This window comes from Dipodomys spectabilis, unplaced genomic scaffold (assembly GCF_019054845.1).
Source record: "Dipodomys spectabilis isolate Male_0828 unplaced genomic scaffold, ASM1905484v1 ptg000317l, whole genome shotgun sequence".
NCBI classification, from domain to species: domain Eukaryota; kingdom Metazoa; phylum Chordata; class Mammalia; order Rodentia; family Heteromyidae; genus Dipodomys; species Dipodomys spectabilis.
This window is the reverse complement of record NW_024870994.1, coordinates 1,566,602-1,592,022: the sequence shown is the minus strand read 5'-3', so window position 1 is coordinate 1,592,022 and position 25,421 is coordinate 1,566,602. Positions and strand designations below refer to the sequence as shown.

General features: G+C 59.2%; 1 protein-coding gene across 1 annotated transcript in view; it reads left to right on the top strand.

Annotated features, from left to right (window-relative positions):
• Nucleotides 1-3,965: 3,965 nt before the first annotated feature.
• Kcnb1 (potassium voltage-gated channel subfamily B member 1) overlaps nt 3,966-25,421 on the top strand; it is a 59,636-nt gene continuing 38,180 nt past the window's right edge. The window contains exon 1 of the mRNA XM_042702190.1: nt 3,966-4,688. Coding sequence (XP_042558124.1) covers nt 4,122-4,688 — 567 coding nt within the window. The 5' untranslated portion in view covers nt 3,966-4,121. The remainder of the gene's footprint in view (nt 4,689-25,421) is intronic.

The window sequence follows — 25,421 nt, the reverse complement described above, 5'->3', positions numbered from 1 at the left end:
GTGTGACCATCACGCACAGTGAGCAGAGGTCTCGGGTGCCCCCAGGAATATGGACATCTGGGAGGGAAAGGTGAGGCGTGAGAGGCATGGCATGAACACCAGTGGAAGGTGAAGCCCTGACCCACAGAGCTCACAGAGACCCTCCAGGCCCGCAGGATCGGATGGTTGTCGTCTGTGGCGTGAAGGGGACGGGGATGTGAGAAAATGAATACAATAAGTCTCAGGGGCTCCCACGATGGCCAGGCCCCCTCAGATGCCCTCCACCTCCAGCTCTGGGCACACAGTGGGCGCCTAAGAAGTGCAATGGCTGCATGGATCTGAGCATGGGCTGAGCATGGCTGACGGGCGCAGACCGCAGGGGGGCCCTGGTGACTCCGGTTGGTCAGGGGCGCAGGGGGGCCCTGGGGACTCGGGTTGGTCAGGGGCTTTCCGCCCTGTGGTGCCTGACTGTCCCAGTCGTTCTTGCCTGGACAGGACAATGGCCTCCCAGCTGTTTTCCCCGGCCCCACGGCTGTCCCTGACCCATTGTGTTCAGCAGGAGTCTGGCTTCCCAGCTGCCGCTCCTAATAAACAGGGCCAAACCTCAGTTTCCCTTCTGTTTTACTCAGACCTTGGGGCCTATCTGTTTCCAATTCGTGTTTTCCTCAGGCAGACCAAATCGGGTTTTTTGTCCTGTCAAGTTTCACCAGTAGAGGGTGGGCCTTTTGTACTCTACCGAGTCCCACCTACCTTGGACCCTCTCAGTTTAAATGGTCAGTGGCTCCCGTCTTCCTCCCAAGGTGGAAGCTGATGTCCGTGGAGCCCACACAATCCCTGCTCCCTCGTTTGCAGCCTTTCTGTTGGTTCTCCTCTCCCTTCTCTCGGGCCCTGTGCACTTGCTCTTCCTCAGCCTCCCATTCTCTGTGCATCGCCTGTGAGAGGCCCTCCCTGACCAGGGTGGGAAATACCTGGCCTGATCTCTACCTCATCTGGCAGCTTGTTTCTTTTTATAACACATTGGCCATCCTCATTTTTAAATAGTTGTTTTTAGTTGTCTGTCTTCCTCTGCTAGTGCACAGACTGAGGGAGGAGGGCAGAGGTCAGGCATAAGGTCAGGACTAGGGTTTAGTTTAATGCAAGGGGGATGAGGTGTGGGGGTGTCTGGGAAGCAGGCCTGAAGCCCCAGTGATACAGGATTCCATTTCTGAAATGATCTTCTGACAGACCTGGTAGGCCCCCACAGGGGAGCCACGGGTGGGCAGGACAGGATCACTGACATGGAAGGGACAGCCAGGCGCGGGTGGCTCACATGCACCTGTAATCCTAGTGACCAAGGAAGCTGAGAGCTGAGGATCGCCCTTGGAAACCAGCCCCAGGGAGACTCTTACCTCCAATGAACCAGCAAAAAGTCAGAAGTGGAGCTGTGGCTCAAGTGGTACAGTGCCAGCCTTGAGCCAAAAGGCTCCGGACAGCGCTCAGACCCTGAGTTCAAGTCCCGGGACTGTCAAAGAAGAAAAGAACCACGAAGAGCAAGCATAGGCTGCCGCCCAACCGTGGCTTGGGCGGCCTGGCCCACTTCTCCAGAGAAGTCTTTCCCGTCCTCCTTTCAGAGCTAATTTGGGGTCTGTGTGTCCCTCCACCCACGAAGTGTTCCGGGGCAGCCCTGCCCGAGCGGGGAATCAGTGACTCCGCCCACCGAGCCCCGCTCACCAATGACTCCGCCCACCGAGCCCCGCCCCCACCGAGCCCCGCTCATCCGTGACCCCGCCCCCACAGGGCCCAGCTCATCTTTGATTCCACCCACAGAGCCCCGCCCATCCGTGACCCCGCCCCCACAGCCCCGCCCCCACGAGTCCCACTCATCCACGACCCCGCCCTCACAGCCCCCCCGGTAGCCCCGCCCTCCCCGAGCCCCGCCCCTCAGGAAGGCTCAGTGGCTCCCGCCCTGTTCTCCAGACCCGGACTGAGCAAATTCCCTCTCCCGGCTTCTCGGTCCTTCCTAGAGAACGTCACGGTGCATGCTCATTGGTGGTGTGTTTACCGGCCGCCGTCCCCTACCGGAATCTAGAATTCCGTCCTAGCCATAGCTCAGAATTGGAATGGAGGCTCCGGGAAGATAGGGCTGTGTAAAGCCCTCTGCCCTCGCTGCCCGCGGCTCTCCCGGCCAGTCGGGGCTTCCCGCGGGCTTCCCGCAGCGCTTCCCGCGGGCTCCGGGCAGCCTCGCCGAGGGCCGGCTCGCCGGGATCGCAGCGGGGTCCCGATCGCCCTCCGGGGGCTGGGCGGAGGAGGGGAGCCCCGTGGGAAGGGGGCGCCGCTGCGCGCGGCCGGGCCCCCGCCCGGGCACGGAGGGGTTAAGCGGCGTGCGCGCTTCCGACCCGCAGGTGGCGCCGTCCCGCCTCGGTGCCGGCTCCCGGCGCTCCGAAGTGCGGGACAGAATCGCGGCGAGCGCGGAGCCGAAGCTCAGCTCGACTTGTTGATCTCGCGCAGGCCGCCGCCGCCGCTGCCGCCGCCGCCGCCGCGCAGGAGGAGGAGGAGGAGGCGGAGGCGCCGCCCCATCGCCGAGGGGACCCCGCGCCCCCCGCGTCCCCGGCGCCCGGCCGCCCGCCCGCGACCCCGCCTCGGCGAGCGTGCGGGGCCCGCGGCGCCTGCAGCCCCGGCGCGTCGCCCGCCCGGCCGGGGTAGGCCGGGCCCAGCCCAGCCCCGGGACCGCCGCTGCCCGCGGGCGGGGCGCCCGGGCAGCCGGGGCGATGCGCGGGCCCCGGCCCCGGGAGGCGGCCGCCCTGGGGGTGAGTGTCGGGGCGAACGCGCGCCGCGGGGCTCCGGGGTGGGGGCGCGGGCGGGGGGGTGCCTGCCGCGGCTCGGCCTGCTGGGTCGGCCCGAGCTCCGCGGCTCCGAGCTGGGGCCCGAGGAAGCGCGGGACCCCCGCTTTGGGGAGGGGGGCGAGGCCATGCGCCCCACGGCCCGTGGGCTCGAGGGAACCCCCCCCCGAAATCACCAGTGCGCGGCAGAGGGAAGGCACGATTTAAAGGCCAGAAAATTCGGCTGGTTTCCCCGCCTCCCACCTCCCCCACCCCTTCCCTTCTGAGCCCGGGGAAAGGCGCAGAACCGAGTTATAAAAAGCCACGGTGGAGAGGAGCGAAGAGGAGGGAGAGGAGGAGGAGGGAGGGGAGGAGGGAGAGGAGGAGGAAGGAGGGAAGGAGGAAGAGGAGGTCGGAGGAGAGGAGGGGAGGAGGGAAAGGGGGAGGGAAGGAAGAGGAGGAGGGGACGGGAGGCTCGCACGGAGCCGGCAGGCGGGCCCCAGGCCTCGGTGGGGTGGGGGCGCAGGGGGCGGGCCCGGGGCGCAGCCGGTCCGTGCGTCCTCGGGGCTCGCCCTCCCCACCCCGGGAGGCGCTTCAGTGGTCTGGGGTCCCCGGGGCCGTGGTGACCTCTGACAGGTGGGCGTCTGGAAGCCCCCCACCCCACGATCGCCCCAGTCCTTAGGAGGCGCGAGCGCCCCCCGCCCCGCGGCCTGGCGGTCCGGAGCTGGGGTGGGAGGAGCGGGCTGTGACAAAGTTTTCCTGCCGCTCCCCGCGGCCCCCGAGGCGGGGCCCGGGCCCGGGCCGGGAGTTGTTTCAGCACTGGAGGCGCGGACAGCGGCCGGGTCGGGGTGGGGTTTCCCCGGGCTCCTGGGGCGCCCGGGAGGCGGGCGGCCCCTCCCCGCCGGGCCCCCGCGGCGGCCGGGTGGGGCGGACGGAGTTCAGCACCGGCGGGAGGGACAGCGAGCCCCGCGCGCGCCCGCTGAGCGGCTTAGGCGCGGGAAGGTCAGGGCCGGCGGGGCGGGGCGCGGGGCGGGGCGCGGGGCGGGGCGCGGGGGGGTGCGGAGGCCTCCCCGGGGGGCGCCGCGGCGGGGCGGGCGGGGAAGGCCGGGCGCAGCCCCGGCGGGGCGGCGCGCAGCGCGCTGACCGGGCGTCCGCTTTCGCTTTCTGCCCTGCAGCGGTCGGGATGGAGGTGAGACGGCGGCGGTGACGCCCGCGCCCCGCGCCCCGCAGCGCCTCCCCTCCCCGCCGCCGCCCGCCCGCCGCCGCCGCCGCCGCCGCCGCCGGAGGAGCCGTCGAGCCCCGGCGGCCTGAGGGGGGCCGGGGGGCGGGGCGGCCGGACCAGCGATGCCGGCGGGCATGACGAAGCACGGCTCGCGCTCCACCAGCTCGCTGCCGCCGCAGCCCGTGGAGATCGTGCGCAGCAAGGCCTGCTCGCGCCGCGTGCGCCTCAACGTCGGCGGCCTGGCGCACGAGGTGCTGTGGCGCACGCTCGACCGCCTGCCCCGCACGCGGCTCGGCCGGCTCCGCGACTGCAACACGCACGACTCGCTGCTCGAGGTGTGCGACGACTACAGCCTGGACGACAACGAGTACTTCTTCGACCGCCACCCCGGCGCCTTCACCTCCATCCTCAACTTCTACCGCACCGGGCGGCTGCACATGATGGAGGAGATGTGCGCGCTCAGCTTCAGCCAGGAGCTGGACTACTGGGGCATCGACGAGATCTACCTGGAGTCCTGCTGCCAGGCCCGCTACCACCAGAAGAAGGAGCAGATGAACGAGGAGCTGAAGCGCGAGGCCGAGACGCTGCGCGAGCGCGAGGGCGAGGAGTTCGACAACACCTGCTGCGCCGAGAAGCGCAAGAAGCTGTGGGACCTGCTGGAGAAGCCCAACTCCTCGGTGGCCGCCAAGGTGAGTGTGTGTGGGGGGCCGGGGTCCCGGGCCGGGCCGCCCCCCCCCCTTGGCTCCCAGGATCGGGGCTCTGATGGGGGCATCCCCAGAGAGAAGGCCCCCATCCCCCGTTGTGGGGTCTCCCCCCACCCCTCCGCCATTGGCTGTTCAATACCCTCCTTTTTGTCGGAGGCAAGATGTACACATAGGGCTGGGTGTAGAACGGACCCGAAGGGCCTGGAGATGGGAGCCAGGAGGAGGAGCAGCAGCAGCAGCGTTGGGCTGACACCGGGTGGAGAGGACTCTGGTTCCCTTGGAAGGTCCCCCTGGGCCTGGGCTCTGCCATGGGTGGGTGGCCCTGCGATCCTAACACCCACTGTCCACCAGGAAGGGAGAAATGCAGCCTGTGGCTGGCCTGGGCGCTGAGATACTGTCAGAGGCCCAGACCCATCCAAGTGAAGACAAATGGGGCCAGGGGAGCAGGGGCAGGGGATCAGGCAGGGGATCGGGCAAGGGAGAGGGCAGGGGAGAGGGCAGGGGAGAGGGCAGGGGAGACAGGCAGTTGGTTGTGGGCTGTAAGTCGCCCTTATCATTTATCTATATGGTGAGATATTTTTTTTCCCCCAAGAGCAGTTCGGGCGTTTGTAAAGCTGGGTTGCCACCGGGGAGGATGTGCTCATGGGAGAGGAAAACGGGGTGGTGTGCGGAGCTCAGAGGAGGCAGGAGCGAGCTTGCTCACACCGGAAAAGTGGGTGCCACCGGGACTGAGGGAGGCTTGGGGTGCAGGCCAGGAGCAGAGCGGGAGGGAGGCACGTCTCTGAGGCAGGCGGAGACTCGGGGCCTGCAAGGGGCCTGTCCTCACGTGGCTGGTGCCCGGGGCCTGTAGGACAGAGGCGCTGGCCCTTAACCGGCTTAGGATCAGCAGATTTACTTTGCTATTTCCAGGCCTGGCCCAGCATGCAGCTCACGGAGGCCCTGCCATCCCCTCCCGCCTTCCTGTCCCGTCCCAGGGATGTAAGAGACAGGAAATGGGGGGGGGGCGCTCCTCGAGAAGAAGCAGGGGTGGGCTGTGTTTGGGTTGGCACCTGGCAGAGGCACAGGCGCCCAGGCTTCCAGGAGGCACAGTTTGGGAATAAACAGCTCTCCTCTCCCTCGGGTTAATCCGATTGCCCAGATGAGCTTCATGACCTCGCGGTGATCCCAGGCGGAGCTGTCAGCTCACATTCCTGCAGATGGACCAGCCAGGGTTTTCTGTAGCCAGAGCCGGACAGGGAGGAGAAACTCTGACCACCATGGAGCAAATCCTTAGCAAAGGGGGGCTCAGAGCAGGAAGCCGCTTGCCTGAGGGCACAGAATAGACAAAGAGGAGTAGCCAGAAATTGAAAGCCTCGTGTGACTTTGAATACCCCGTTCCCTCTACACACCCTCCTCGTCTCTCTGTTCTCTCTTGCTGACCTCTGCCATTCTCTCTCTCTCTCTCTCTCTCTCTCTCTCTCTCTCTCTCTCTCTCACACACACACACACACACACACACAGAGCCAACCTGCACTTTTCAAAATGTTAATTGGATCACATTATTCATCTGTTTGAAATCCTCCTGAGGTTTCTCATCACACTTAGAATAAAACCTAGGCTCCATCATTCATGAGAGGCCTGGCCCTCAGAACTACTCTGGTACATCTCTTGCATTTTCCCCCCTAGTCCACTTGATTCTGTGGCCTCTTTGTTCCCAAATAGGTCAGGATTTATCCTACCTCAGGACCTTTGTACTTGCCATGCCTATTGCCTGCAATGTTTTTCCAGATTGTTACCTGGCTAGTCCCTTCTTCTCATTCCCTATTTGAACAGGCGCAGAAATGGCAAAGGTCTCCCTCTACCAGGAGACCTTTCTTGGCTCCTGCTGGAAAAAGTACACACACTCTCACCCTCTGTCACAGTGGGCAGTGTCTTCTCTGTGTAGGCCTTAAGTGCTGTTTGAAATCCTCTTCTCTTTTGTATGTAGCACACCTAAGAATGTGAGTCCCTTGAGTTGGACACTTGTTCCCAACGGGCATGGGGGTGCCTGGCCCCGGGGACCTCCCAGAAACCACACATGAAATGAATCGATGGGTGGATGGAAAAGCAAACGATCAATCACTGCTTCAGTGACTCCTCCTCACTGCCCACCTGTGACTCGGTTTCCCTGAGCCTCTGGCCTCCCTCGGTCTCCTGAACTAGGTCTGTGCTCCTAGCTGGGGCATCCTGAGTCCTGTAGAAATGTCTTTGAGGCCACAGACTGAGAAGACCAAATGAAGGGTCCTATCTGGGTGGCCACATCTAGCGAGAACAGCATTGTGTCATGTGCGCAGGAGCAAGAACAGCTCTGCCACTGCCATCCATGATCCCTGGTCTTAGGCCATTTTTTTCTTTACCTCTCCCAGGCCAGCTTGACACCTGTGAAAAAGAAAAAGAGATCAAGGCCATCACCCACAAAATAGCATCTGTGAAAACTTAGCTCAGGGCCCAGTACCTAACAGGTGGTGCTGCTGTTGTAAATAATAAGTAGCTGACTCCTGTTTCTGGGCTGAGTTCCTGCAAAATCTTTTCCTCATGATAGCAGTACCAGGGAGGCTGAGCTGAGGTCGTTAATAATTGATGGAATGTTCTGGAAACTCAGAGACAAACCCAAGCCCAGGCCCTAGACTCCTCCATCGAAACCCATTAAGCCAATGGCAGAGTGATTGATTGCTGTTTGGAAGCCAGGGTCAGTCCCACCGGGACTGGCGGGGAGGGAGGTGGTGCTGGGGCCACCACTGGGTTTTTTGTTTTTTTCAAGAACAGGACAGGCATTCCTCCGTGGGAGCGAGGCGGCCAGTCTGCCAGGCCTTGAGAGCCTGCTTTCCCCAGCATCTCAGGGCGAAAGGTCTCATTTCCAGAGCGGCTGTTCTTCAGTGTGTCGGGCGCTGCCCGCCGGGCCTTCCTATCTGCTTGTCTCATTGAGGTCCCTCCCACAGTCCGCCGGGGCTGCACACCTGCAAGGACTTCTCTGGGTATAAGTAATGGAACAGAGAACTCAGCACCTGCCCGGCTCACCTATCAGGACGATCCCAGGTAGTGGGGCATAGGAGGCCCTGGCTCAGTGAAGCGATGGCGTTCTAGGTGCTTTCTCCCTCTTCAGTCCCTGTGGGGGACCGGGACTCAAGCTTGAAGCCTCATACCGGAGTGGGCTGCCCAGTGACTGCTCTCCAATGTAGACACAGTGATGTCCAGCCACAGAGACAGGCACTACTTTTTTTTGAGAATTCCATTGGCCAGGACAGGTCACATGTTCTAACCCTTCTGCGAATCCTATTGGCCTTTTTTTTTAAGGGAATGTACCAATCCTGTGGTTTAATTGGAGATGAAAATCTCAGAGACTTTCCTGACCTGGCTGGCTTCAAACCACAATCCTCAGATCTCAGCCTCCTGAGCATTACAGGAGGTGTGCGCCGCCGATGCCCGGCATGAGCATGCTCTTTGGACATTCCCATTGGTCAAGATAGGTCATGTGTTCATGCTTTCACTGTTGGGGAATCTGCAAAAGCCAGTGTCTATCATTTCATTTCTTTAGAGTGAGGTTAAGAGCCTTTGACAGAAGAGGAAATGGAGGCTCCTGAAGGCCCAGGTCATCTTGTCTCAGCTCACACAGCTGAACAATCAGTATGTAGCATTTAGTGTGTGTGTGTGGGGGGGGTAGAGCCAAGGTTTGGACTCAGTTCATCTGGTCTTAGGCCGGCTTCTGAATCCTGGACTGCATTTCCGGAAGTTTGCCGTGACAGAGTGATACCAGGTGCTGCTCCTGGTTTGTCTGGGTGGTTCTGTGAGATTTCAGGCGTGAATATGGTTTGCAACTAGAATGTGTAAGTGTGAATTCTTATTATGATCGGAATATCCAGAAATGGGTGTGGTGTTTCGTTATTGACAAGGCCCCGGGCTCTGGCGTAGAGTAGATGTGTTGAGCTTCATTTTCCTACCTAGGAAACAGGGATTGGGTTGGAGGAGAGAGCCCACGAGCACCTAGCCCAGCACCTAGCACCCATAAGAAGGAGTTCCTCAGAACTCCTCCGAGTAGCTCTACCTCGCCTGCTGGGGTCACTTGTACCCTGCCCCCATCTTTTGGGCCACTGCGAGACAAGGCTTTATCTTCCTTGCAAGATCTGGGAGGACTGCGTATCATCCTCAAGAAAAATTGGGGAACTACTCAGAGTCCAGGGGTCCTCAGTTTTCCATAGACTGGGGCTGGCCCCAGCTCAGACATCTCAGATGACTGTTTTTATTGCTAGGGGCAGAAGCCAGCCCTTTCCTCCTGCCCTTGCTCTTCCCCGGACTGCACTGGCCCACAGATTGTGGAAGGATGAAAAGCATGGAAGCCGTGCCTGGAAAAACAGGGTCTCCCCTTGACCTGCGAAGCCCAGGGCCCAGGATGCCACCATAGGCTGCCACTCAGGGCCATCTGTAGGGCTCTGAGTCCCACCGCCACCCGTGAGGCTCTGGGATGTCCCCCTTCCCAACCTCCACTTGACTAGGGTCAGATATTGGCAGCTGGGTTCGGTGTTTAGAAAGTTCGATGGGCTGGAGAATGCAAAATCACTTAGGAAGGAGGAGTGCTAGCCAAGCGGGCAGTTTGGCCAACGCTTAATTAACTGGAAGAGAGCAAGCACGCATTAGGCACCAACTCCATACCCGGCACTTTGTGTACCTCTGTACTTCGTAGCTGCATGGATGGGAGCTGGATTTCAGAGCCGGATTGCCCAGGTCAGCTTGGCTGCCCTCCTCCCTGGCCACAAGGCTTAGAGCAAGCTCTTGCAGTGCTCTGTGCCCTGGCTCTCTACCAGCCACGGTAGGGGAACATAGTAGGGAGCAGTAGGGGAGCGTAGTAGGGGGCAGCATGGCCTGTGTACCCCATGCAAAGCCCTTAGAACTGGGCCTGGTGTATAGAAAGCCCTCTTGATTTTATTTATTTATTTGGTGCTGGCCCTGGGGCTTGAACTCAGGGCCTGGGTGCTTTCTGTTCCTTAGCTTTTTTGTTCAAGGCCAGTGCTCTAAACTTGAACCACAGCTTCCGGTCTGGCTTTTTGTTGGTTCCTTGCAGCTAAGAGTCTCAGGAACTTTCCTGCCTGGGCTGGCTTTGAACTGTGATCTCAGACCTCAGCTAGGGGCAAGGATTACAGGCGGGTGTACTGGGCACGCAGAAAGCCCTCTTGCTTCTAATTGTCATCTCACTGGAGCCTCCAGACGATTCTGCAGAACCAATCAAGCGTCTTTCAAAAACCTATCTGTCTGATAAAATGTCACCAGCTCATTTGCAAGCCTCCAGGCATTCTCTGGCCATTAGAAGAAGGCAGGGTCTCAACACCTCACCCGTAGCTGCCCTGCCTCCAGCTGCTAGCTGATGATGTAGAGAGATAAACACTGCCCACCCCGCCACGTCTCCCCACCCTGGGCAGGGGACTTGGGAGCCAGCCAAGGAGGAGCCCACACTCTGTGCTTCTACAGCTATTCTATACTTCAGGATGACCCCAGCCCAAACCCCAGGGCTGGATTTCATCTCTGGGATGAAATCAAAACAGTAGTGGTGGCAGCGACAGTCGTATTCCGGGCCCAGAGCACCTGGGACAGCCCAGAGGCCTGTGGCGTGCCGTCAGATCTAACAGCTGCCACGGGAGGGAAGGGTCACCGTCCCCAAGCCAGGAAACGGGACTTCATCGGGTGATGTGGCTACACCGCACACGGGAGCCCGTGGCTTTGACCTCTGGGCTGAGCGGATGACCTTTAGGAATTGAGAGCTGAGCTTCAGCTCTCCTGTCTCCGAGAGGCTGGGCAGTCTGGATAGCCTGCTGAGACCTTCCCAGGATAAACCAGCTCCTGGGTGGCTATCCCTCCCCTCCCTTCCCCTCCCCTCTCCTCCCCTGCAGCCGGTGCCCTCTGCCCACTGGCGGTGTGTGTGTGTGTGTGTGTGTGTGTGTGTGTGTGTGTGTGTGTGTGTGTGTGTATGTGTGTGAGAGTGTGAGCAGGCTCAGTCATGCCCGGGGAGCTCCAGTTCCTGTGTTGTGTCCCTACCACTGCGGGGCAGACACAGCCATGCTCCGACCTGCAAATGGGAGGCAAATCCTGGGGTGTCTGAAGGAATGACGGAGATGGAGCTCGCGTGTGTGCACGTGTGTGTGCGTGCGTGCGTGTGTGCCAAAAACGTCAGCCTTCATTTATCATGGTGCCACCCCCACCAGCACCCATGGAGAGTGCTGAAGGCTACACCCCAGGGAGAGCAGTCCCGACCCTCCCTCGGGGACCTCACGGCTGAGTGTGTGCCGGGTCGGAGGGGGCCACTCGGGGTCACGACGCCGGAGGTCAAGGGCACCCCCTGGGGACTGTGATTGGACCTGAGGAGCGAGGGCGGAGCGTGTTTGGTCGTGGGCTGCAGCGGGCGTCAGGGTGGGCCTTCTGCTGGCTCTGGACACAAAGCCTTCCGCCAGGCGTGGGCTGGGGTGGAGGTGTGGCGCCTGCGCGTCATGTGACACTGCGTATCCCCTCTGCGTGGCTAGGCATCCTCTACCCACCCCTCCCCCTGCTCTGCCTTCCCGGTTAGAGTCATCCTTAGTTTTCCCAGCTTCCCAGTCCTTACAGGCAAACCCTGCCTCCAGTCGCAGCCGATCGTCCTCGTGGTTTACATGGGTTGAAGGGCCGGTCTGTGCAGGTTCCTCATCCTGTGGCTGCCAGGATAACATCTAAGGCCCCAGAAGAACCTCCACACTACCCTTATTTACATACCTAGTAGTACAGTGTTCCCTTTTATCCTATCTGCCAATACCAGGTGTCTTTCTTAGCACCTCAGGGCCTTTGCACCTACCGTCTCTGGCTGGAACATCTGTACTGCCCCCCTCCAAACCTCTGTCCTTCATCCTTTAAGACTCTGCCTAAACAGCCCTGCCCTCCCTTGCCCACCCTCCATGGTGGGCCGTGGTATTTCTCCCAATAATTTGTTACTAGATCCTCTTGGTCACTACTTTTGGGGTTCCTGAGTCTATTACTTTGGGATAATCTTTTTTTTTTTTTTTTCTGAAACAGAGGCTCCTCACAGAATACATGGCCTTTGTAATTCAAAATCTCTCATTTCTAAATAATTTCATTTGTTTGGCTTGTTGTTGTTGTTATTGTTGTCAGTGGTTGAGCTTGAACTCAGGGCCTGGGCGCTTTCCCTGAGCTTTTTGCTCAAGGCTTGCGCTCTACTTTGAGCCACAGTGCCACTTCCAGTTTTCTGGTGGTTCATTGGAGGTCAGAGTCTCACAGGGACTTTCCTGCCCAGGCTGGCTTTGAACCTCGAGCCTCAGATCTCAGCCTCCTGAGTAGCTAGGATTACAGGTGTGATTACCAGTACTTGGCTTTGTTTTGCATTTTAAAGTTGACCAAAAAAAAAATCACAGTGCTGTGAAAGGGGAGGAAGTGAAGGGCAGACCTTTGCACGTGCTGTGGCCTCAGCCAAGAATGCGTTTCCTCTTTACCCACGTGTTAGCTGAATGTCACCTCCTCAGGGAGGCCTGCCCTGATCTCCTGCTATAGGTTTTCCATTCTGTGCCGCTTTTGAATGGCCTTCGCTGTCATCTCCTCACGACTCTCCTCCAGATAGCCGGACTCCCCCGGGTGAGACCTGTCTCTCCTGGGCCTCGCCTCCACAGACTTGGCTGGGTGGAGGAAGGAATTCGGAGGTCCATGGTCGTTTCCCGGAGTGGCCGGTAGGTGAGAGTCTGAGGTGTGCAGCCCAGCTCCAAGGCCCTTTTCCTCTTCCATGAATGGACACCAATGTTTTTCAGGCAGGCAGGGGGGCTTCCCAAGCCCTGGCTTGGAACCCAGGGCTTCCTGGGGCCTCCTGGCAGGCTGGAGCTGCGCCCAGTCCCCGCAGCCCCTCCCATCAGCTCTGTGAAGGCCCCCTTCGGTTCCGAGTGACGCCATGCTGCCGCCTTTTGCCTACGCAAGCCCCGCCTGCAAGGACTGACCGCAGGAAAGCGAATCCAGACGCAGGCGTCTGGTGTGGGTCCCTGCGAGTTCACAGAAACGGGGTTTGGCTGGCCATGGGTCCCCTCAGGGCAGGGGACCGTGGTTCAGAGCTTGGCGCGGCTGCTGTTCCTAGCGGCCCCCGGAACCCGACCTCCCCACGAGACACACCCTCGGGTCACCACGGTCCCTTCCCAGCCCGATCAGCAGCGGCTGCTTGGGGCCCAAGAGGGTCAGCAACGCCTGAGACAGGATTTGCCTCAGGTTCCCTTCGATCCTTTTTCTTTGGTAACATCAAAGGGAGACTGTCATGCTAGCTGCTCAGGCGGCTGAGATCTGAGGATCACGGTTCAAAGCCAGCCCAGGCAGCAAAGTCTGTGACTCTTATCTCCAGTGAACCACCAGAAAACTGGAAGTGCAGCTGTGGCTCAAAGGGGGGGAAACGGCTAGTCTTGGATCAAAAAGAAGCTCAGGGACAGCACCCAGGCCCTCAGTTCAAGTCCCAGAACCGACAAAAAAGGAGATTGCTGTCCTGAAGCACTGACCCCTTTGTCCTGTGCCGCGTACAGAGATCCCTGGCTCCCCTGGGCCTTTCCTGGAAAGGACTGGGAGGGGGCTCCTCGTGGTGCCGTGCTGGTGCTCGGCTCCCCAGAGACTCTGGGGACCCATGGAGTCCGGGCCTCTGAGATGGGCTCCAAGAGTCGGTGTTTCTCAGAGCTGGGGTTGGCTGGGGGGCTGGCTGGGGGCTGGGCTGCCCTGGGCGGATAGTCTCACTGAAAGCACCCCCTCTGTCAGGATGGAACTCTCCAGAGAGCTAGTGTGCTTGCGCCCCTCCACCAGCACCCTGCCCAGCTCTGCTGTGTGACTGTAGGCAGGTCATTGGGCTTTTCTGGGCCTCTCTGTTCTGGGAACCCCGGAACCCTGGGCAGGATGGCAGCCCCCATCTTCTTACCTGCGCGCCCCAGCCCCTGGCCAGTTGGAGCACCCTCATCTTTCCCCAGACTGCAGGGTGAGGCCCACAGCCGTGGCCCCAGTTGGGTTCTTAGCCAGGGTGACAGTCCCCTGCTGCTGGGGATCCCCAGAACACTTAGGGTATGCAGTGTATGCCTGGGACTCCCCACCCAAGCCCCTCACCCAGTAGTCCATCCACTTGGGCCTCCCTCCTCTACAGCCGATGCCTTTCCTGGGGGCAGAGACAAGAGGCCCAGAGAGGCCCTGTCCTTTACCCAGCATGCACGGGGGCTCCATCCTTCCCAGCTTGCACAGGGGGCCCAGTCCTTTACCCAGTATGCACAGGGGCCCCCGTCCTTTACCCAGTATGCACAGGGAACCCACAGCTTCAGCCTGGGTATGAGGCTGAGGCCCCCCAACTCTGAAGCTGGTGAACATCACTGGCACATCCCTTCAACTCGTACCCCAAACCACACGGCTGCTCCCGCCCGCCCGGACTCTGTCTCCTGCCAGGCAGGCACAGAGGCCAAAGCCTGACCTGTGCTCTGCCCTCCAAGCTGTGTGCGCTCGCCAGCCTTTCACCACCCCATTAACACTCCTGACGCCAGCCGAGTCTTTAAAGGGCTAGATTGTAAACAGTTTAGGTTTACGGGCCAAAGGGCAAAGCTGGGCTTCAGGCTCCCGGCATTCTGCTCGGAGCCTTTGCGTGGCTCCCATGTCACTCGGCATAAAGGTGAAATCCACACGAGCCCCCAGGTTCTACAATGCCGATTCCCTGTGTGCCCCTGTGATCTACCTCAGGGCCTTGGCACGGGCTGGTCTGGCTACTATCTGCTTCCTGTCCTCCAGGGTTTGTGGTTTTATTGTTTTTATTTTGTTCTGTTTTGTGTTGGTAATAGGCCTTGAACTTGGGACCTCGGGTGCTGCTGATCCTTAGCTTTTTCACTCCAGGCTGGCACTCTGTCACTTGAGCCACAGCTCCACTTTCATCCTTTTGGTGGTTAATTGGAGATAAGAGTCACAGACTTGCCTGTTCAGGCTGGCTTTGAACCTCGATCCTCAGATCTTAGCCTCCTTATCAGCTAGGATCCCAGCGTGAGCACGGGTGCCCGGCAGGATGTTAGTCAAACGTCACCGTTTGAGACAGTGCCTCCTCCGCTGACCACCATTTTCAAATGTCGGCTGCTGCCTCCTCCCCTCCCTGCCTGCCTACAGCGCGGACACTGCCTCCTCTCCCTCGCGTCCGCCACACCCAGGGCTGTGCTCCACGAGACAGGGAGCTGGGGCTGTTCCCTGTGGAACCCTGGCACCCAGTAGGTGCTAAATTAACAGAGCCTGTGTGTCCTAGGGGTAGAGCCAGTCTCCTCTCACCTACCTAAAATTTCCGCGCTAGTTGGTGTGCTTGCTGTACCGCATGGTGCCGTGTGTGTGTGGGGGGGGGGCACTGGGGTGGCAGGGGCAGGCTGCAGGAGGTCAAGCCCTCACCTACCAGAGGCCCCTCAACCTGTGGGGGCCTCTGGGCTGTCACCTGCTTCTCTGGAGACCCCATCTCACCATCCTCCATACACGGGCCTCCAACCTGGCCGAGTGTGCACACGCCATGCCCCATGGCCCCGTGGCCATTCCCATGGTGGTGGTTCAGGCTGCGGCCAGAAGCCACCCAGTTCAGGCACCCCCGCCTTTAGAGTTCCTGGAGACCGCCAGGGTGCTGGGTGCTGGGTGCTGGGGGGGGTGGCTCACCGGTACCCCACTGTCGGCATCCCAGCCGCCCCTGCTGTCCTCCAGCACACGGCAGGCGTGACCCTGTCCCAGAGGGAAGGGGGCTTCGTGTTCAGTGTTGGCACACCTCCCGGCCCAGGCCCCTCACCCCGGCCTGGCCTTCAGGGTGGAGAGGCCCAGCCACTTCTGCTGACTCGGTTGGGGACACGGGCCAAGGGGCTGAGGTCCAAGTCCGGCTCTCATTCACGTCTGGCCGGCCTCCTTTGCCCTGCCAGCCTCCCCGCCTCCCACCCCGGCTGCTTGAGGCTTGTTTGTGAGGTTTGGCTTGGCAGCCTTTCGTGCTGACCCTGGGTGGCTCAGTGAAGCTGGCAGAGGCCGGATCCAGCCTTCTCCACATGGCCTCGAGGACCTCAGGCCTCCCAAATTGCTCCTCCTGCTCAGGGCGGGAGGCAGCAGAGGGAGCAAGAGGTGGCCATGCCAGGATACTCTGGGATCTGGACAAGTCCCCCACGCTAGCCTAGGGCTTTGGTCCCCCAGCTGTCAAGAGAGGGCATGCGAGAGTGGGGGGGGGGGCACTTCGCTGCACCCATTCTTAGAAAAGCACCAAATACATCTCAGACATTGACCTAGATTCCGGGGAATGGCGGACAAGAGGAGACTAGGGCTTGGCTCATGCAGAGGATCCTTGTGGGGAAAGAAGAAGGCTTGAACTTGGGATCTCACACTCTCCCTTGACCCCCTGAGTCACACCTCCACTTCTTGCTTTTTGCTGGTTAATTGGAGATAAGGTTTTGCCCAGGCTAGCTTCAAACCACGATCCTCAGATCTCCGTCTCCTGAGTAGCTAGGATGACGGGCGTGAGTCACCAGCACCTGGCTGCCACTACCTTTTAAGATTTTAACTTATTTTGAAAACCGTCATGGAACAGTCATGGGGAAGAGTGGCCCACATGCTTTATTCAGAGTAATTGCCATATGCATTGTTTCTTTGTGGGGAAAACATCCAAAGTCCTCCTTTCTGACAGTTTGTTGTTTTTGTTGTTGTTGTTTTTGTTGTTGTTTTTGTCTATCCTGGGGCCTGAACTCTGGGCCTGGGCGCTGTCCCTCAGCTCTTCAGCTCAAGGCTAGCTCTCTACCACTTAAGCCACAGTGCCACTTCCGGCTTTTTCTGCTTATGTGATGCTGAGGAATCGAACCCAGGGCCTCATGCATGCAAGGCAAGCACTCTACCACTGAGCCCCCTTCCCAGCCCCCTTTTTGACAGTCTGGACTTGTGTACATCATTGTTGGCCGCCGTGGCCCACAAGACCTCTCCTTGTTCCCATTCACCAGCCTCCCAGTTTCCAGTGACCACGGCTCCATTCTCTCTTTCTTGGAGAACGACTTCCTTAGACTCTTTACAAGTGAGGTTAGTCAGTCTTCCTGTGCCTGGCTTGTGATGTCCCCTAGGGTCACCTGTGTGGTTGCGAAGGAGAGGCTTCCATCCTTCTTTATGGCTGCGTAGTATTCCGTCGTGTGCACACAACACACAATTCTTTCCCTTCACTTGCTGATGGACTCGGGGGTTGATTCCATGATCCGGCTGGTGGTGACCAGAGCTGCGGTAATTAAGCGGGTGTAGATATCCCTCAGCCACACCGATCGTATCTCCTTTGGTTATATATCGGGGGAATGGGCCGGGCCCTGTGCTCTTCTGTTTGAGGGTTTTTTTTTGTTAACTTCATACAGTTTTCCCTGATGATTGTGTTTGTGTGCGCTCCCCGCCGTACAGCAATGGTTCCCTTTTCTCCACACCCTGGCCACTGCTTCTTTTCCTTTGTCATTTCTTTTTCTTGGCAGTGCTGAGATTTGAACTCAGCGCCTTGTATGTGCTAGGCAGGTGTTCTACTGCTTAAGCCACACACCCAGTCTCTTTTGCTTTAGTTACTTTACAGATAGGAGCTTGTGCTTTTTGCCTGGCTAGTCTTGGAATGCCATCCTGTTACTACACACCCCTTGTATCGGGGATGAGTGGCTCGGGTCACCACGCATGCTCTGCTCTTTTGTCTTTTTGGTCTCAGGCTTTGTAGCTAGGGTGAGGTGGCTGCTGCCGCCGAGCTCCGCCTCCTCTGGTGGGCGGGGCTACCCAGCCTCGCTTCTAACCCTTGTCAAGCACTTCCTGTGCTGATGACCTATTATCATGATTATTTATTATTCTCTTGACTTGTCACAGACTCCCCAAGAGTTCAGACCCCGGCCCTGCCACTTCCCAGCTGTGTATCGCGGGACAGGACACGGCTGGACGTGTCTGTTCCTCACCTGCAGGAGGGCCAGGGCTTTGCTGGTTTGTAGGGCTAGGCTAGGCCAGGTCGGCCAGGTCTTGTAGGGCCCCAGGACAGTGCCTGGGCCCTAGTGAGCACTCCTTGCAGGGAAATGGGGAGACAGGCATTCACTGGTCCTTCCCATCCTAGAGGCGACTAAAGATGGCCTGGAGGTGCCTCCTCGTGGTTTAGACCCAGAGCCAGGAGCCTCTCCCACCTCCTTTGGCCACCCACCCCTGGAGAAGCCCCGTGGGGCTGTCCTGAGACCCAGGATGGCAGCTGGGTGTCAGGCGGGGTGTGGAATGAGGGCACACTCCCTCCCCCCAAAAAAGAAGAAAATACCTCAGACAGGACAGTTTCTTGTGAGAACGCATACCTCAGCGGGTAAATGAGCACCTGGCAGAGGGTAGCTAAGCATGCTTCTGCCAACCCGGCGAAGCACATGTGTACACGCATGTACTGGATCTTGTGTGTGTGTGTGTGTGTGTGTGTGTGTGTGTGTGTGCGTGCGTGTGCCAGTTCTGGGGTTTGGATTAAAGATCTCACTTGTCTTTTTCACTCAAGGTTGGCGCTCTACCACACCTCTACTTCCAGTTTGATTTTGGGGGTTGATTGGAGATAAGAGTCTCAAGGACTTGCTGCATGTCTGCCTTCAAACCTTGACCTCAGATCTCAGCCTCTCGTGTAGCTGGCTTACAGGTGTGAGCCACTGGTGCCAGCTTTCCTAACTTTTTTCATTTAACCATATCCTTGGCTATGTGGACCGCTGTCATCTTAATGTCTTTCCCTGTCCGGGCTCACGTTCTCTTCAGGATGAAAGCCACGTTCTGATACTTGATTGAATCAGGATGAACAACTGCCCTGTCCGTTAGTCTGACACTTGTTCCCACACGGATCTTTCCATTTAAAATCAGGGTGATCGGTGGTCAACCGAAATGCATACCATGAAAACAAACAAAATGGCCACAGCAGCTTACAGCATGGTCTCTGAGCCCCAAGCTGTTTTCTAACTGGGCTAAGCAAAGATCTTAGGCTAGGGGATATCAATCTCCAGGTTCACTCTGATTGGCTCAAAGTGAGCCAATCTGTGGGGGCCAGAGGAATGCTTAGTTCTGATTGGCCAGGCAGAGACAGAGGTGGAGTTAGCCTTACCTCTGCCACCTGGACTGAGACAAGGATGGGGTAGTTCCCCAGAACAATGAAAGAGTTTGTGACCAGAAGGAGGAGGCCCGCAGGCAGGCAGGCACAGGATCACAGGCACAGGATCACCAGAGACATTTCCAGCTTCAAGTCCCAGCGCTGACAGTTTTCTGGCTTTGTGATTTTGGACAAGCTACCTCCCTTCTGGCCTTGCTTATTTCTAGAACAGGAAGAAAGATGGTCTGCTTACAAGGGTCATTGTGACAAAAAATGGGCAAGACGCCCTCCTGTGGAGCGGGTCTACTGGGGTGAACGGGAGGATAAACAGAAGGCCAGAGCAAACAGCGCCGGCATGGGTGGGGTAACTGAGAGGTCCCGGCTGGTCTGGTCCTGATGTGGCCACAGAGGCCATGTCCCCACACACGTGGGGCTTTCGCTGTGGGGCTGTCTGTTCTCTAGGAGCCCCAAAGTCTGTCCGGCTACTCAGTGTTGCTCTGGAGAAGCCCCCAGGACCTCCAGCCAGAACCTGGGGCGGGGGCAGCACATTGTTGGGTTTGTCACAGGCCTCACTCCGTGTGTGCACCCCAGGCTTCTGGCTGGCTTCCTTAGAGCGGGGAGGATCCCCGCAGAGCCGGGAGGGGCCGCGGGTGTCACCAGATGCTGAGTGCCACTGAGCGCCACGGGCACTGAGTCACCATTTCACACCAGGGGCACCGAGGCCCACAGAGGCCTTCAGAAATGGGAGCTGAGACCCACCGTTCCGTTGCTTGAAGACCCCAGTGAGATACTAAGGATGCTTTGGGAAGGAGGGGAAGGACCAAGATGAATGCACTGTGTACCTGTGACTCCAGACCCACCCAGCCCACCGGCCCTGAGCTCCCACCAGGGGCCTGCACTTAGTGTGCATCCTCTGTGTCCCGAGTGCTTCCTGGCTTGGATTCTCCCGTGGTCTGTGGATGGGCCTGTGGGCTGTGGGGGGCACATTTTTGGCCCTCGGATGGGGTCTGTTGTCCTAGCCAGCTCTGTAAATCTTCGGCTCTGCTTCGCGGTAACCTGCCTTCCCACCCCACCCCCAGCCTGCAGTCGCCGCCCCCCCCCCCCCTCCAAGCTCCACACTGGGGCCCTAAAATCTGGCCCCGAGGTTTTGCCGCAGATCCCTCCCCGGCCCTGGGTGTGTGCCAGTGTTTGGGCTGCTGCAACCCTGGCTAGGCTCGAAAAAGGAATTCTTTCTGTCTCCAGCATAGTTCTCAGCCCAATTCCCAAAATGGGAAAGTGGCCTGGGCGTCCTCCCCGCCCCCACCCCAGGGGAGGTGGGAGGAGGGGAGGACCGGCGGAGACAGGGCCCCCCCACAAAGGCCTGGCCACCCCCAAACATACACACACACACACACACACACACACACACACACACACACACACACACACACACACACACACACACACACACACACACACACACACACACACACACACACACACACACACACACACACACACACACACACACACACACACACACCATGGCCTCACCTCTGGGCTCGGGCCTGTAGAGCTCAGGGGCCAGGAGTCAGGGAGGGAGATGGGGTGGCTCCCGGAAGGGGGTCCTGGAATAAGGAGGTGGGGCAAGTGTGAGGATATCACCCCATCTCCCCACTACAGAAGGCCCCGCAGAGAAGGTGACAGCCACCCAGAAAGCTCTGTCCCATGCTGGGTGCCGGTGGCTCATGCCTGTCAGCTACTCAGGAGGCTGAAATCTGAGGATCGCAGTTCAAAGCCAGCCCAGACAGGAAAGTCCGTGAGACTCTTATTTCCAATAAACCACTCAGAAAATGGGAAGTGGCGCTGTGGCTCAAGAGGTAGAGCGCTTGCCTTGAGCTGAAGAGCTGAGGGACAGCGCCCAGGCCCAGAGTTCAAGCCCTATGACCGACAAAATAAGAAAAAGAAAAAAAAAACCACTGTCCCTGTCTGCTGGGGCAATGTCTCCCGTCCTCTAGAAGCTTCTCTGACTGCTGAAGGGGTTGGGACTCTTGGAGGTGATGGCCCTGGGTTGAGATCCCAGGTTTCTGTGTGCTCAGATGGATCTGTCCTCATCCTTCACATCCCACCCAGAGTCAGCACCCCATCCTGAGCCGGCACCCCCCATCTTGTCCAGATGTCCAGTGAGATGACAGGCGGGTCCCACGGACACGGTGTGATCGTCCCCTCCAGGGCTGAGTGTCTGCCTGACTGCCTGACTGCTGGGTCTGACTGAATGCCGGCATCTGAGGTGGACGCATGAGCGACTGGCTTCGCTGTCCCAGTCGCGGCTCTGATCTCGGTGCCTGGCCGCTGCAGCTGACCAGCCACACACACGAGTGCCTCCTGTCCATGCCCGGGGCGGCGCCCTGCTCAACGCCTGGCCAGCTGATCGTCTGTCTGTGTCTACCTGGGTGTCTGGCCCCGTGGATCAGCTTTGTGCGGCTGCCTCCTGTCTGGCTGACTGGCCTGGCTGTCTCTGGGTGTTTGGCTAGAGTTAGGTGAGGGTTCCGTCCTTCCTCCCCTCCCGTCTGCTGAGTTGCTGTCTCCCCAGCGGACAAGATGGCTAGCGTGCGTTTGTCCCTGCTGGCTGTCCTGGAGGAAGGCCTGTCCTCCTCTGCCAGAAAAACCAACTACTTGTCTGACCTGTGCCTGGTCAGCTCCTAAACAACCACTGACCAGCCGTGGGTGAGCGCTGGTGACCGATGGTCAGTCGAGCGCATGTCCCACAGGCGCTTCCTGGACAGCGGCTCTGCCCGCCTGGGGTGGGGCCGGGCTGTGGGGGGCAGTGCCACCCCCACCCTGGGGCCCGAGTGAGAGCCCCACCGTGCAGCCTCCGCAGCTCCACATCTGTGCCCCGTGAGGGACAGCTGTGCTCCCCCATCGCCTTTGGGAGCCCCCCCCCCCCCCGCCCCGCCGGGTGGGGGGGAAATCCCGTTGCTCCTCAGGGAAGACATAGGATGTTGCTTGCGTCCAGCCCAGCCTTGGAAGTCTTGTGGGGCCCGCGCTCCTCCTTGTTGCTCCCCTAGGGCCAGTTCCCAGGAGAGGCCGAGCTGCCCTGAGGGGCAGCCAGCAGGCGAGGCGGGGTGGGGTGTGTGCGCCTGGTGATAGGATTGCTCTCAGCTGGGCTGGGAGGGTGGCTCTGTAGTAGGCTGCTTGCCTAGCATGCTTGAGGCCCTGGGTTTGATTCATCAGTACCACATACACAGAAAAAGCTGGAAGTGGCGCTGTGGCTCAAGTGGTCCAGTGCTCGCCTTGAGCAAAAGAAACTCAGGGACAGCGCCCAGGCCCTGAGTTCAAGTCCCAGGACTGGGGAAAAAAAAAAAGAAACAAACCCAGTAATTGCTCTCAGCTGCCTGGCCCTCCCTGACTGCTTGAGAGGTGCAGTGTGCGCAGGGGCAGGGAAGGGCAGTGGACAGGAGAGGGACGCCTTGTCTTTCTCAGGGTGCTCTGCCCCCCCCCCCGGCCTGGGTGGGGGGGCCACAGCCTGAGCCCTGCGCAGGCCAGTGTGCGGTGAGTAGGGAAGAGGCATGCTGGGAGCTCGGTCGGCGGCCGTGTGCAGCGGAGGCCAGGCTGATGTGTGTCTGGGACAGGGGCTCTGTGTGACGGGGACCATGGCACACGCTAGGGACAGGTTCCGGTCCGTTCTGTGGTTAGGATGGAGAGCCGTCAGTGAGGGTCTGGCTTGAGGGTGTGTCCAGGCCAGGGCTCAGGGAGCCCTGGAACTAGGAGTATGGGCAGGCCCTGCCGGACGGGGGACCCAGGAGCAGAAGAGGAGGGGAAGGGAAGGCAGAGAACAGGTGGGGGGGCAGCCACTTAATACCTGCGTGACAAGTCCCCCAGCTCCCCGTCCCTCACTGCGGCTTTGGTGTTTCTCTGGCTGTCTCCATGACACTGCCTAATGACCCCCCCCCCCCCCCCCCGGCTCTCCCCAGCTCCTGGGAACCAGCCATCTCTCCTTCCCCGCAGCACTCTGTTCTCAGCACTCAGAACAGAATTAGCATCCAGCCTTGGAATCTTTGCCCCAAGAACCCAGATGTCCAGGAGCTGGAGAGCCGGGCAGGACCGCAGCCTCCCTGGGGAGCGCGGCCTCCGTCCACAAATAGAAAAGCACAACCCAGATCCCGCAGAGCTCTCAGAAGTGCAGGGACACGGCGGGTCGCTTCCATGTTGGGGTCTGAAAAGCCGCTCCCAGGAGGCTTTGGGGGAAGAAGCTAAGCCTTAGAAAGTCTTAAAAGAGCGCAGTGCGGCCTTCGTTTCACTGATGGGGAAACTGAGGCCCCGAGAGGGGTCAGTGCGGGATGTGCCCCCGTAGCAAGGTGGAGGCAGAGCTGCGCGCGGATCCGTCCCGGGGCCAGCGGAGGCCCGGAGGCTCCACCAGCTGGCCTTCCTCAGGCTCCAGCCCGGGGCTTCTCACCTGGGTCTTGCTGCTTCTCCTCCTGTGGAGGGCTGCGTGAATCCACGTCCTGGAGGGATATACAAGCACAGATTCGGTATCACATCAACCCAGGTTCAAAGCCCACCCGCGCCAGTTACCCGCAGTGACCCTGGATGGGGGCTACCCCCCTGCTTTGTCTTCAGGGCGGTGTTTATGAGCGCCGGGGCTGGGATGCGTGCCCAGAGGGGACCCATTGGAGGTCATTGAGTGGGACATGGTCACAGCCCGTGGTGGAGTCGTTAAGAGCTGGGGCCAGCTCTGTGGACACTGATTGGTCTCGGCCCCCAGGACATATCATTAAGCGCAGACCTGAGATCCTGAGGATGGGAGTGGGGAACACTGGCACTCCTGCGGGGAAGGAAGACTGTAGATAAATATAAATGCGGGTTTAGTCACATACATCTGTTCAGAAGGCATGCCGCCGCAGGGATCAGAGAAGCCGACGGAAGCCTTGAACAAACACCAGTCCAGGACCCGGCAGCCCTGGTGCTCTAGGATCTGAGTGGCTTCCTTCTTCCTGCTGCTCCATTCGGGGTTGGCGGCTTTGATCCTCATGGCCTCAAGATGGCTGCCCTCCCTCCAGGTATCAAGTCTCTGTTTCGTGGAGGAAGGAGGAGAAGGCCGGAGGCAAAGGAACACTCAAGAGTAGTGTCTTCCCTTCCAAATGTTTTAGGCTTTGGGGGGAGGGGGGGATTGAGAAGGAAAGTCCTCCCAGAGACTTCCACATCCTCTCGCTGGACAGAACCCGGTGGTGAGGCTGCACCTAGCTGCAAGGGATTCTGGAAAAATGAATCTTTCATTACCCTTGTCACCTGGACACAATTGGCGTTTGGTTAGCGGGAGCCACAGGTGATCTGCCTCGACTCTCTCCCCTCCCCCCTTCTTTATGATGGAGTCTTGGAAATTTTTTCCACCCAAGCTGGCCTGGCATGGTGATCCTCCAGTTTGTTGTTTGTTTTTCTTTGTCAGTCCTGGGACTTGAACTCTGAGCCAGGGCACTGTCCCTGAGCTTTTGCGCTCCAGGCTAGGGCTCTATCACTTGAGCCACAGGCCTACTTCTGGCTTTTCTTTGGTAGTTTAGTAGAGATAAGAGTCTCACAGACTTTGCTGGCCAGGCTGGCTTTGATCCTCAGTCTTTAGATCTCACCTTCCTGGGTAGCTGGATTACGGGTGTGAGCCACCAGCACCTGGCTGAGGCTCCCTTTTAACCTTTCCTTCCTTCTTGGCTTTTTGAATAGTATGTTCATATTACTGTTCAGAATGTACCACCGTTTGTGTAAAATGCGGTTTTTAGAGGCATTGCATACAAAGAGCCTGGCACACGGCGCAACAGCTCCCACGGTGCGTGCCACTTCCGGTCACTTGTGGGTTACACAGTCCCGGGCACATCCCAAGCCAGTGACCTTCGGCAGCTCTCTCCTCGTGCTTCTGGGGTTCTGTCTCCTCCCCCGGGTTGTGGCAGAGGCAGAGGCGGTGCGGGCTCAGCGGCGGGCAGAATTCCTTCCACGCACACAGTGTTGTTGAAAACACAGGTCTCCAGGCCTCTTGAAATGGGACAGTGTGGGGTGTAAGTGGCGGTGTGACACCTGTCCCGGCCAGCCCGCGGCACAACCAAGCACTTCTGTATCACCAGCAGCAGCTCCACGAAGTAGAGGCCGGGGCACTTGGGTGTAAGAGACAGATGCAGAACCGGGAGTGGTGGCTCACGCCTGTAATCCTAGCAGCTCAGAAGGCTGAGACCTGAGGATCCCAGTTCAAAGCCAGACCAGGCAACAAAGCCCATGAGACTCTTTTTTGTGTTGTTGTTGTTGGTTGTGGGGCCTGAACTCTGGGCCTGGGCGCTGTCCCTGCACTCTTCAGTTCAAGGCGAGCACTCTACCACTTGAGCCACAGCACCACTTCCGGTTTTCGAGTGATTTATTGGAGATAAGAGTCTCACGGAGTTTCCTGCCCAGGCTGGCTTTGAACCATGATCCTCAGATCTCAGCTTCCTGAGTAGGTAGGATTACAGGCGTGAGCCACTGGTGCCCAGCTCTCATGAGACTCTTATCTCCAATTGGCCACCAAAAAGCTGGAAGCAGAGCTGTGGCTCACATGGTAGAGTGCCACCCTTGAGAGAAAAAGTGAAGGAGCAGTGCCCAGGCCCTGAGTTCAAGCCCCAGTTCCAGCATTTGTACAACAACAA